Raw genomic sequence first — 13,949 nt, forward strand, 5'->3', positions numbered from 1 at the left:
GCCTTACTTTGGATATCTAAGAATCAGTATACTAGGTGATCCATCTAATCCAGCATCAGATCCCAGGGAGAAAGAAAAAAAATAAATCCAGTTTTAAATAAAAGAAATAAATACTAGGTAAAATCCATCCCAATGCTCAGCTTTGCCATAAACTCTTATAATTTCCTACAGAATTAAGCCGTGCAGCAGATGCTTTAAGACCTCTCACAAAATACATTATTCAGCTTTAGTTTTTAATAGTATTATCTATATAAATGGCCTTTGTGATACAGGATGAAAATCTTTTCTCATAATAGCGTAATATTGTCTTGCTATGCTCTGTACAGCTTTTTTATGCTGGTCTGATTGTCTTTTTTTCTAATTTAATACTTACCACCCTCCCATTTAATTGAATCTCTGTTTCTCAAGTGCAACATGGGATTTGGCTACAGGGGAAAGCAGAGTGCATCATACAATATGCAATTTATTGTAGAAGCATGGCATGTAAGGCAGCATAGAGGCACCTACCTACAACTCCATGAAGCAATGTAGCAAATGAATCACAGATTATAAATACACAAACTGAAATCCTCTCAGAAGAATTAACCAAAATGAAATATTTTATATTCAGGTCAGTGAAACTGAAAGACTGCTTTCTACCCTCACCTCAAAGAAAGGAGGGGGGGAAGCAGTATAAAAACCAAGTAACAACGTACACAGGAAAATATTTCATTTTAAAAGAGAAATAAAATCCCCAATCAAATCCAGTAGCTTAAGGGGAAAAAAAAAATGTTTCCATTGTTCTCCAAGAAGTAGGAACAAATTAAGAATTCGAAGAAAAAAAGAAAAAAGGTGAAAAAAACCACACAACAATCTTAAAATGTATTCTACTTTAAACCACTAGATAGGATTTTCTAATGAAAAAGAAGTTATCATTGTATGGATGACTTGGTTTGCTCTCCAGTTCAAGCTTGGTTTCTTTCCATTTTTCACAGAAGCAAAATACATTCAGAAATCCGTTTTGTAGACCTAATGTTCAAATCATGATTTTAAGTAAGTAGACTGGCATAATTAAATATTTACTCCATATCTCATAAACACCAGTGAACATATTCTCAGTAACCTCGATCAGGCAAGAAAAGAGTCCAGGCAACCTGGACTGAGATCCCACCTGCTAAAACATTATCCCAGTGAAATCCTCAGTGAAGGTTTGATAAAGAGGTGGCGGAAAAGCATTTCACTTCCTGCATAACTACTTAAAAATACACTATTTGAAAGAACTCCTATAACATTGCAGGTACTACAGGGTTAGCTGACTACACATCACTGAGGTTTTTCAAATTATATAATAGTAATTAATTCAGCATTATGAAGATTTTTTTCCTCTTTCCCTTTTTCCTTCTTTTTCCTTTATTCAAGCACTTCTCTTGATAAATGCCAGCATAAAATGGTAAATCACAATGTCCTTTGTTTCATCCCTATGCTTGATTACCCTTGGCAGTTTTTTTGTCTAATGAGCAAGCTGTTTGGCTAAAGCCACCTAAGTTAAGCAACTGAAAAATTCAGTTGTCAAATCTGGACAGCTTGATTTTCAAGCTTTTGTTTTATCGCAGTATAAGTAAATTATGAAGATTGACATATTTTAAACCAGTTGCATAAATAATGTGCATAATTTTATAGCTACAGAAATTTCAGCTTCAACTAAAACATTTATTCAATAAAATATTTTCTGATAAAACCAAGCAACAGTACAATCTCTGTATGTGGGAATTAACCATTTGCAAATCACTAACTTTTACCTGCACTAGATTAAAGATTTTAGAGTAGAACTATCTACTGAAAAAACAGGATTATACAAATAATAATAAAATTTACTATTTATTATTCTAATTAAAGTTTGACAGTAACTTGCAACATTTTAAGAAAAACGTTTCATAGCATTCATGCTGCTGAATAGTCCAACTATACATAAAGTAGGTTGGAAAGTCACAGTCCAACTCTTTGTAAAAAAACTCTAAAGATTCCCTTACTTTCGACCCAAAGGAATAACAGGTTGACAAGAAAGATTTTTCTTTTTTTTTTAAATTTAAACTATGTAGATACTATCCCATTTTACAACCAGATGAGCACCGTATTATTCTAACTTCAGGTTTGCTTCACAGAATAATTTTGCAAATTGTATTAAAATATTTTTATACCTTCTCCTAGCTTTTTGGGGGAAAGGGGAATTCACCACATTTTCTTGAAAATCACTAGATGCTTGCAGTCATACTTGTCGTATGTAATATTTAAAGGGAAGTAAAAAATCAGGTATTTTTTCCAACCAATAAACTGAACTACAATAAACAACTGCCCACATATGAGACAGGAATTCAGAATTATTTTATTCTGTACACCATAAACATTGTTAAACCCATGTCACGCTCAGCATATACCCCAAAATGATCTGCAATCAATGGGATATCAAAATCTGATGGTAAGATAAAATCTGCAGACACCATGAGGTTGGACATGTGAAATACTTGTAAGACTCTGTAAGGCGTTGCAATGCTCCCCAGCATGAGTGATGGATGGAGTAAAATCTCTTTAAATTGTTTTAAATAGTTGAGATATCAGCCTGTGCACGAGTGTGTGCATGCACTCAGACATGCATGTGGCATGCATTCATAATTATAAAAAACACAAGAGCTTGACTTTTTAACGTCCTGGACATCAAATACTAACATTAGCACCTAAAAATCATCTACAAAAAAATGTTACTTACTTGTGTTCAACTTATAGAAGCTATGCGACAATTCAAATCCAGAAAACTTGGCAGAAAAAGAGGAAAAGTGAGTTTCATGTGCCCTATAACACTAGGTCACTTTTATGCAGTGAAGAAAGGGAAAAAAAAGAAAAGTGTAAACATTCAGTGTAAAGCAAGCAAAGACAGAAAGCTGTGGCAGCTGTTGCCCAAACCAGGTACTGGGGATTAACACTGTGTAGAATTATATATAAATATTCAGTCCTACTGAAGAGTACTGAAATGTTTTGAGGTTTTATATATCTGTATTAGTTTAATCTCTAGTACAGAACTACATACTTAAGTTTACTTCTGCATATCCCTCTTCCTCCATTTTTATGGGACTAGACACACAGAACTTGGAACAAAATCCCAGGATTCTTCAGCGTGTTACACTTTACTTAGCTCAGGTGCTACAGTAACTCCAATGAAGTTTTGGAGATACATTCCTGTATTCATTGACAGGATATTTTATTTTGAGGAGCCCATGCATCACAGGTGGCATCAACTGCTTATTTTCCTAACATAACTGATTCTTCTTCTTATTACTGTAAAAAAATAAAACAAACCTGTCCATTCACACCCCAACTATCAGAGTTCACCAAAACAGGACCTTGCAACTGCCAAACAAGAATTCCAAATAAAGTTAGATACAGACAACTTTAAAATACACACATGGACAAAAAACTAAACATCTCAACAGCTTAGAAGCAAAATCCTACATTTATTAAGATTTAGAAAAACAGATATGCATTTAAGTGCACTTTATTCTCATTCACATAAGTATTGCATGCTACTTGCCATAAGCTGTGCCCTTTGCTGGCTTTGGAATATACAAATCTACTGAGCTTTTCACGTTCATGCTTCTCAATTCTGGTTGCTGGAAACAAGACTGCCTAACTAATCCTTAGTATGTTTTAAAACCTACACTCCAGATTAAGAAAAAAATATGTATCTCAGTGAATACCTTAATGGAAATTCAGAAGCCATTTCTCCATCTTCCTTAGGCTGTGAATTGGTTTGTACTCCAGTATCATTTGTGATTTTTTTTTTTTGCACAAAAGTAATCAGTAACTGCTACTGACAATACACTTAAAAAAAATGCTATGAAGGTGGCAAAACGGAATTCCTTTTAAACAGCAAAGGAAGGTGAACCAAGCACCAGCCATTGTCATACTTGGGCCAAAGAAGGGAGCACTCCCAGATTACTTTGAACTTAAATAGCATTCTTCCTTGTTCTGCTTAGAACATAAATTTGTTGCCTAGATCACAGGGGAATATTGCAGCTAATTAATTCCCTCGCACTGCAGGCCTCAGAGATCAAAATCTTTACCATAATCAGTGCAGGCAGCATCCAGTACAGCCTCCTGAAACACCTTTGCCCAACTAGAATTTTTGGGTTTAATACAATCTGTCACAGTAAATGTTAATGAGCCACTATACACAGGCAAGCATATTATCAAATCCAGTGTTGTATTTTTGACCTAAACTTGATTAATACAAAGAGTTCTCTGTTTCACATGGGTGTCGTAAATCTGACCAAACTGGTGGATCAGTTTGCAAGTCCAGAGAAGGGCCACAAAGATCATCAGAGGGCTGGAGCACCTTTCCTGTTAATACAGAATTGTGCTTGTTCAGCCTGGCGAAGAGAAGGCTCATGGGAGACCTTACAGCAGCTTCCAGTAACTAAAGGGGTCCTATAAGAAAACTGGAGAGGGACTTTATACAAGGGCACATAGTGACAGTACAAGGGGTTTACCTTTCAGCTGAAAGATGATAGATTTAGATTAGATATTAAGAAGTTCTTTAACTGTGAGGGTAGTGAGGCACTGGAACAGGTTGCCCAAAGAAGCTGTGGATACCCCGGCCTTGGAAGCTTTCAAGGTCAGGTTGAAGCAAAACTGGTCTAGTGGAAGGTGGCAAGGGTGTTAGAACTTTTAAGATCCCTTCCTACACAAACCATTCTACAGTTCTGTGATTCTATGAACTTACTCCTCTGCAAAAGGCTGGAAGGGCACTTTACACAGTGAATTCCTGAAATTGCTGCTTTATACACCAACTCACTGATTCTGCTTTTAAGAACCATTGTTCCTGTTTTCTGCTGAAGTGATATTTCAGTCACCAACACAACCACCTCCAAATCCTTAAAAATACCTGCATCAATAATATATACCCCACAGCCTTCGTATTAATAAATTTATTTTAAGAAATAGCAGTTAAAACACAGGTCATTTTCCATACTCCTTGGTATATACTTCTGAGGAAGTTCTGTACTTCTTATTGCTATGCTACACAGACCTAATAACTGGAGTGAATTTTGTCATCAGTGCAAGCTCAAAAATGTCAAAGGAGCTCGTTTTCAGCTGCATGCAGGCCCCAGTGTAAGTGCACTACATAAAATTATTTGATGACTTGCAGACTTTTTTAGAGATGCTGAACAAGCTACAAACTGAGTGCCTCCTTTGAGCCAATGATTACACATCACTTGAAAAAGTAAAACAGTTCGTAAGAATTTTCTGAAGAAAAGTGTCAAGCACTGGATAGCCTTTAATAACAAAATATTGAGACAATACCATCTAGAAGTGGCAAAATACCAAAAAGTTTCGATGATTTACATCTTTTAAATCCATTCTTTTCGTGTGTTCTCTTAAAGCAGTCACTTCTGAGATAACAGAGCAGTGAAATTGTGTCCTCATTGTAATGTAAAAGGTTTGTCATGGGTTTGAATGTCATACCGGCTCTCTCTGTGTCCTGTCCAAGACTGCTACCTGACACTGTACCACCTTTCTTAGGTAAATGTCCTTAGGTAAATGTTCAGCAGTAGCAGTCATTTTTCTCCTCCTTAGTAGCTGGTGCAGTGCTGTGGTTTTGACTTTCAGCCTGCAAACAGCGCTGATAACACCAATGTTTTCAGTTCTTGCTCAGTAATGTTTACTCTGACCAAGGACTTTGTGAGTCTCACGCTCTGCCAGGGAGGAGGGGAAGCTGGGAGGAAGCAGAGAGAGAACACCTGACCCAAACTAGCAAAGGGGTGTTTCATACCACAGCACATCATGCCCAGGATGTAGAACTGGGGGCGGTTATCCAGAAGGGGTAGATCACTGCCGGGGTTGGGCTGGGTATCGGTCAGAGGGTGGTGAGCAGTTGTATTGTCTTCCCTTGTTATTTCCCTTATCATTATTATTATTGGTGGTAGCAGTAGTGGTTTGTGTTATACCTTAGTTACTGGACTGTTCTTATTTCAACCTGTGGGACTTACATTCTTTCGATTCTCCTCCCCATCTCTCCGGGAGCAGGGCAGGGGGGAAGTGAGCGAGTGGCTGTGTGGTTCTGGGTTGCCAGCTGGGCTTAAACCATGACAGTAAATCGTTCATTCCTGCAATAGATTTTGCTACTGTAATCTATCAGTGTGGAATGAGATGAAATTAGAAAGCAAAAGCGAAAAATCATTAAAAAAAAAAAAAGACAAAACTCTTTCAAATAACTAAAGAATATTCACCTTTGGTAAGAACATTCAGTGAAGCTTTGATCACTGATATTACTAGCCACAGACTTCTCTTACAGAAATTAAACTTCAAAAAAATATGAAAATTACAAGAACTTTTCATAAAACATAGTCTGTTACCATTTACTACCATTGCCTCCATATTTCTTTCTAAGGCAAACATGATAGATTTTTAAAACTCAGCATTGTCAAACTGAGACTTAACACCAGATACAGAAAAAGCAGTGCTTCATCTGCGGTTACTAACACACTCAAGTATGTCAGATTAAGACAAACATACAATAGGAAAAATACCACTGCAAAATTAATGTTGATTTTTAAGAAGGACTGCATCAGAAAAATATCCACAAAGAAAAACTGAAGCTATCTTACTAACAAGTACTTTTCATGTACCGATAGGAAAAAGATACAAACGTTGTAGTTAGAATAAAAGTTTCCTTTTGCTTGAAAACTTAGGAGTTACTCTAGGTACAAAAAAAAATAATCAACTGTTCAAAGATTTCCTTTATTTCATTCAGCATATCTTGGGAGGGACGGACCAGCCTTGAAGGGGAAGAAAAAACGACACAACACATAACTATATGAACTTCAGTGCCCATTTAAAGGGGTTATGCTTGAAAACTGGCCAACATTCGTAAACATATTAAGCACAGTTATTATTCCTCCTTCCTGCAGCTAGTTCCTTCAAATGCTTTGATGATTATGCAGTAATAGAGATGGAGGAGACAGCAAAAAGAATTGACAGTGTAAGTCTGAAAACATGTTCTAATTATGCTCATATTCCATTGTTTCCTATGTTCAGCTTCCCCTCATAATATACCTCTTGCTTAGACTTCTTTCCTTTCTGGTTGTAAAACAGTCCATGGTGTTCCTGTTACTGTTACCATCTATTAGCGTATTACAAAGCTATTTATACTATACTGTAATAAGCACAGATGGCTAGAGTCAATTCCAATAAGATTTAATGATAAGACAAGAGAAGACTGGGTATCCATATCCCCTAAACAACCTACAGCAAATAAAATAGAGATTATTCTTTGGAGAAAGGAGATAAAGATAAGATGAAACAATGTTATCAGCTTTACTTTAGATTATGAGGGCAATCTAAGGAAAAGCACATTACAGTTTACTTAACTCCTGAACATCAGCTATATAAAGAGCTTCCAAGCTAATGCCTTCTAAGAGACAGTTAAGAGTTCTATGTTAGCAAAAGTTTGAGATTAGCAGACTCTGGCTCTGCAGACAAAAAATACTTACCATTAGAAATAAGCAGCACAACCAGACCAGAGGAATGTAATCATGTGAAAGAAAAACGAAATCCATACTTGAGAACAAGCTAAAAGCAAATATAAAAATCAGAGGCCTTTTTCTATAATACAGAAAATATTAAAAAAAAAAAAAATCAATATTTTCATTACTCCTTCCCATTGTAATTTGACATGCTCAGTTTATAAGTGCTGAACAATTAAACAGCTTAAATTTCCTTAATTAAAACTAATGCAAATTCCTAATATTTTCCTATAGTTCACAGTTTAAAAATCGGTTCTTTACTCTCCATTAGTTTAATTTCACAGGCAGAAATTAGAGGTGTAGGTATAAAATACTCATTCTAGGATGACATCTATGATGACATATAGGAGTCAGATCTCCTAGGTTTCAATTTTTTTCCTCCTTCAGCATATTATTAAAAATAAGATCATACAAAATAAGTCATGAAAAAAGATAAAGACTGATACCACTTTAGAATAACCAATAACAAGTTTCAAGCAACAAACTGGCATAAGGCAAACAGATTCAATGACCTCATAAAAACTAACTTATTGGCAAGTTCTTGCTTTAACTCAGGCTCAGGACAACATAACAAAGAATTTAATCTTTCCTGTTTGGCAATTCCATTTTTTCCTGATGTCCTAATCATGATTTTCTATCAAAACACATATACGTAATAAAACAGCTGCCCTACCCACTAATTAAGGAAAGAGGTAGTTTTACTTGCCCAAAACCATAAAAAGTACAGGACAAATAAGCCTACTGGACCTATTTTCACAGTTACCGAGTTAAGACTAGTGAGGAGAGACTGCTAAGTGTTCTTAAATACCAACTTCTTCCAAAGTACATTCATGATCCTCCATAAACTACGAGGGATTCTAGCACAATGCAATAGACTTGTTGAACGCAAGTCCTTCTCCTGTTCAAATAAGATTATCGGTATTCCACTCTGGAAACATGAAAGCCTTCCAAATATTCACACTGTGATTTTGCAAAATTAAGTGCAAAAAACTTGTGAGGAATCCTTTCTAAAACAGCCTTTCGCTTTCTTACCTGTACAATAACGAAGTTCTGTGGATGTACAGTTGAGCAGAGATGCTCTGCTCACAATAGTAAAGAAACACTGGGTGTATAGTTGGTGGGGAGCTTAATTGGGAGTCTGGGGGACAGAGTGCTTCTTCTTGGGAAGCCTCAAACCTCTAAACAGATAAAAGAACTATTAATACTGTCGATTGCTGAATCAGTATGGAGACCTAGTATTTGATTCAACTCCTTTCCAAACAGAAAGGTTTAGATTTCAACTAATGTTGAAAAAACATATTCTTTAAATATCTTCAGAAGACCCATCTGGGAGGCCAACATGAGCTGCCCAGACTTGCCAAATTTTAGAAGATAATATATTGCCTTCATGGTCAATGTGAGAACACTTCATACAGAGGCAGAGAAAAAGGTAGTATTGCCAGCACAAACTTCCCCTTCATAGTTAATAGTTTATAAGGTCTGTTACTTTATTTTTTTTTCTACTTTCTTTACCTTTAATATTAATATGGTAGGATGATAGTAACGCTATGATATGATGCAAAGTGATCCCACTGATCAAATGACCATATTATTTTGTAACAATACTATGCCATAGCCTAGTTGTGCAGTCTATTTACATGCTAAAATATCTTGCACTACAAAGCTCCTGATGCATCTTAAATTTGCAAATACAGGAATTGCTAAATTCTGATCTCTTTGAAAAGGAAAAGTAAAATCACTAACAGCAAGTTAGGTTATAAATAACTCTCATTAAGCGGCATGTAAAATTTACCATAGAAAATACATTATACAGTCTTTTTAATGATCAGGACTCAATTTCCAAATATATATTTTTTTTTTTTAAATTGTGTTATAGATGACAAATCCATTGTGTTTTGCTCTACAATTAAAAATAATACCATTACTTGGAATCAAGTAATAAAGAATAAAAAATTATCCCTATATTTTGGGTTTCTCCACAGATTTACAGCATTATGAGTAATGAAGGTTTGATATATAAGATTTAGGAGGTACTAAGCAGAAGAGTATAAATGTAATGCCATTACCCAACAACATTTTTAAAAGGGATAATATTCATTTTAGTAAAACTCAGATTCATATCTATTTTTACCAAATGTCTGGTGCAATCACCATAGACTAGTCCATCAGCACAAAGCTCTATAAATAAAATAAAATATGAATGAAGAAGATTCCTGTAACTTAGCATCTACTGAAGAACCTCAGTTCCCAAGCATGAAAGTAAATAAAGGATATGTACACATGGGCTAGGACACAGAATCACAGAATAGTTAGGGTTGGAAAGGACCTTAAGATCATCAAGTTCCAACCCCCCTGCCATGGGCAGGGACAGCTCACACTAAACCATGTCACCCAAGGCTCTGTCCAACCTGGTCTTGAACACCACCAGGGATGGAGCATTCACAACTTCCCTGGGCATGACACCACTGTTGAAGCAGCCTAAGCAGGCTGCTTGAAGGACCTTAATAAACACGTTAGCTCCGAGACTTAGTTTAGTGACAGACATGAGCTGCAGATACTCACCAACTACACTGCAGCAGCACTAAGACTGGGTTAAAAATTCTTCCTCCCCAGTTACTGTAGGCAAAAAGTAAACATATCCTTGTATATAACCCAAAATGTTTGACTCACATAAAAATTGAGGTAGTTGATATTCGACATATGAAAAATATAATTTCCCTTCTCCCCACCTTTAAGGCAGAAAGTCTCCTATTTCTTAATAAAGAGCTCATTCTTAGTTTTTGCACAAGAAAAAGATGTGAGAAAATAGCCTCTAACACACACCCAGCTTCTCACTGCTCTGCATGAAGGCACAGTTCTTCCCTAGACTTATTTCATTATTTTCAACAGATTTGTCAGAATGATCAAGATCTTTCAAGAGAATTGAAGAAATAGTTACAGTTTTGCCTGTACAAAGTACTGAGAAGATCTTAGTTAATACTATCATGCTAATAAAAACCTTTACAGGCAAATCTGACATTTTAGAGGATATTAAGGCAGCTAGGTTTGGGTTTTCTGGGTTTGTTTGGGAGGGGGAGGGTTGGGGAGTTTTTTTCGGGGGGCGAGTGTTTTTTCTTGTTTTTAATAGAAGATCATAGCTTGGTTTATTAGGTTTTGTATGGGTTCATTTCTGAATGACTATGTTCCTTCTCACTGTGATCTAAAACTCTAAGAAACTGAGCCAATGAGCCAGAAGTCAGGGTCATTATCTTCCACATTAATCAGTCCTGTCAGTTAAGTCTTAAGCCTTTAAATACTTCTTTTCACACTAGATTTCCAGCTCACCCTAGGAGTAGGATATTTAAAGCCCAGAAAGATACACTGCTCTCTGATCAGAGAAGTAAATTACAAACACAGGCCTCGCACACCTTTATTTTGATCTAACTCTGCAAGAATGTTATTCCCACATATGTTTAAAATGCAGTTGCGCTGTTCCTTTAACAGGAGGCAACATTTGAATCACTAATTAAATTGCTAATCAGTTTCAAAACCAACAAATTAGTAAATTTACCAATTATATAAAACTGAAGGATGTTAAAAGAACTTCTCCAGCATGTTATATTTCAGGATGGTAATTGATCAGTGCTTCTTACAAGTCAGATACTTTTCTAATGTGTTCCTGTGCAGGTAGATTAACTCATAATTTTAAATACTTTTTTTTTTTCACAATTATACTTCGTGAATTACTGAAAGCCATCCATGCTTTAAAAGCAGTCTTGTGAAGCATTAGGACCATCCAGCATATATTCCAAATGAAGTACCAATCAATAGGATACAAACACTCTACACAAGAAATAAAAGCATATTCCTCACTGAAGTACCAGCCTTAGAAAACTTCAAACAGTGTAAAAATAAATATGCCAGTGTATTTGCAAATTGCCTCAGAAGAATCAGTATCCAGCACTTCCTCTATGCAGTCACTCTTAAAATCCTTGGGGACACCTACTTGTCACAGAATAAATTATCTGGCTAATATCCAATATTACAGTATATGTCATCGGGCACCCAGGAGACAGGCATTAAAGAGCACTTAGCTTCTTCAGCCTTGCAGGGCAGTCCTTACATAAATGACTTTGCCCAATTACAAAACATAACTGACGTACTTATTTTGGAGTTTTCTACCAGCAGCCTTTCATCCTAAAACATTTATACAGCACAGAGTATTTTTTTTTCCAAAATCACAGATCCCAAAGTACAGTACACTAAACAGGTTGTTAGGGTTGTTTTTTTTTTTTTTTTAACATGAACATAATTTCTTAAGATATTTAAACGAAACAAAAATATCTGAACACTGTTTTCGGTGTTCTCAAGCACCAAAGAAATGCTCATTAATAAAACTACTGGGGAAGCAAGTTCTCCCACAACTCTAACAATAGCTCTTCTTTCCGAGTTACTTAACATAAGTAGACAAGTTTGCATCCCACATGCAATATATACAGAAAGCTAGAAAAAACATGCATCACAAGCATGCTACAGCTCTCAGAATAACAAAAGAGACTTCTTGGAGACATTTACTTCAGTTCGCTATAGCAAACCACAGCCACCAACAAGCTGTAGCACAAGAAACCTGTTGACTCTGAAGTTGCAAACCAAATCAGTGCTTCACACCAACGCAAAGAAATCCAGTAGGCAACAGGGTAAAGCTGACCAAAAAATTATTTCACAAGCTTGGAATTTAGGTTTTTTAATGTGACACCAAAGAAAGCCGGATACTGGTAACTCAAGGAAAACTTCCACTGAAAGAAACGTGAAGGACTTGCGAAAACCGACTGGGCTTTACTGAACTGGCAAGAGAGCACGAATTGAGCGCAAAAGCGAAGCACTCTGGAGGACGAGGGCCACCTTTCAGTAGCAGGTTTCGTAACTGACGAGGATTCGAGTCAGACTGGGTCTGGCGTTCACTCACTCCGTGCGTGGCGCTCCGGACGCACCATTCATTTATACGACTTACCTCCTTACCTAGCAGGATTCCCTGCCGTGACCCGCGCTCCGACTACCCCGCAGGCCCCCGTCCCCCAGCCCGCCCTCCCGGCACTCCAACAGCGGCCAGGTGAGGCCGGGCAGTCCCGTCCGGCGCACGCTCCAGGTGCCCGGGGCTCTGCCCTGCCATGCCCAGCGGCCACGGGGCGAGCCCCTGTTTCTCCCGCAGCGCTCGGCTTCAGCGGGGAGCAGGGCCGGCAGAGGGGGCAGGGGTGTCCCTATCGCAGCCCTTCCCGCAGCCACCGCGGATCGGAAAACGAGGAGGAGGAAGAACAAACGCAACTGCTCCCCACACACACCTCCGCCGCCTTTTATCGGCTGGCGACCCGCAGGGCAAGAAGCAGCTCCCGTTCCCCGGCTCACTGGGCCGCAGGGGTGCTGGCTGGGCACGAGACACACCGGGCGGTCCCCGCCGCGTAGCGGCGGCAGCGCACCGGGAACTGCCCGGTGGGACCTCCCTCGTCCTGCCGAGGCGCCGCGGGGAATTAAGAACTGAAACCCGGGGAGATGGGGGAAGTTAAGGTGCACCCCCGAACCTGGCTGCCCGAGGGATGCCCTCAGAGAATGGAACCCGCCCGCCGCCACAGGAGCGGGCGGGCGCGGCTGACGGCCGGCAGGGTGCAAGGGGCGAACTTACGTCTCGGAATTTGTTCCACTGCCCGACCTCCTTGTCGTATTGCGAGATGGTCGTGAGCCATTGTTTATCGTCCAGAAAATTGCCGCTGTCCGGTCTGCCCCCGGCCGCCGCCGCCAGCGCCGGGCTGCACCAGGCTGCTGCACACACGCACACCAAGGCTGCTACCTTGAGCATCTGGGCGAGAGGAGACACGAGGACGGTGGTTACCCACACCACAGCTGAACCCCTGCGGAGGGACCGGGACAGTCGCCCGCAGCAGACCCCTTCGCCCACCTTGAAGGGGACAAGGGCTGCGGAAGCAGGGGTAGAGAAGGGGGCGGCCGCCCAACCCGTCACCTTGCTGCCAGCCCCGCACCCGCGCTCCTCGCCGCGGCCGGAAAAGCGGCCCGCTCCCTCTCCACACGCGCCGCCGTCTGCAGCCCCGCGCCTCGCGCTCCGCCCGCCCCCCGGCCCGCCCCGCTCCGCCCCCGTGCCGCTCCGCGCGCGCCGCCGCCGGGGCCGCCGCGCCCGCCGCGCCCGGGGCTAGCGGCCTGCGGGAGGGGCTGTGTACGGAGGTGAGTGCAGCCGGGCAGAGCTGAGCTACGGCCGCTGCTCCTCCCGCTGCCCCTCCCGCTGCCGCCGGGGACAGCCGTGGGACTGGCCGCCGCCGTCGTTCCCATGATGGTCCCGGGGGGAGCCGCGCTGTGCAGCCCGCACCTCCAGGCTGGGGTGGAAGCCGCTGAACTTCTCTCCAGCGG

The 13,949-nt window shown here is 39.9% G+C and overlaps 1 protein-coding gene across 2 annotated transcripts in view; it reads right to left on the reverse strand.

Annotated features, from left to right (window-relative positions):
* The window catches only part of SPOCK3 (SPARC (osteonectin), cwcv and kazal like domains proteoglycan 3), a 187,032-nt gene extending 173,403 nt beyond the window's left edge, over nt 1–13,629 (reverse strand). Inside the window, exons 1-2 of one of the 2 annotated variants that reach the window (XM_057419064.1) lie at nt 13,549–13,629; nt 13,213–13,386 (exon numbers count right to left, since the gene is read on the reverse strand). In XM_057419064.1, the coding sequence (XP_057275047.1) occupies nt 13,213–13,386 (174 nt within the window). In that variant the 5' untranslated portion in view covers nt 13,549–13,629. Of the gene's footprint in view, nt 1–13,212; nt 13,387–13,485 lie in introns of both variants that reach the window. The other variant, XM_057419063.1, reaches the window with a different exon arrangement.
* Nucleotides 13,630–13,949: the final 320 nt, after the last annotated feature.

The sequence above is a fragment of the Pezoporus wallicus genome, unplaced genomic scaffold (assembly GCF_028554395.1).
Source record: "Pezoporus wallicus isolate ANWC-B61680 ecotype Strahan unplaced genomic scaffold, APGP_CSIRO_Pwel_v1 contig_2384, whole genome shotgun sequence".
Classification (NCBI taxonomy): Eukaryota; Metazoa; Chordata; class Aves; order Psittaciformes; family Psittacidae; genus Pezoporus; species Pezoporus wallicus.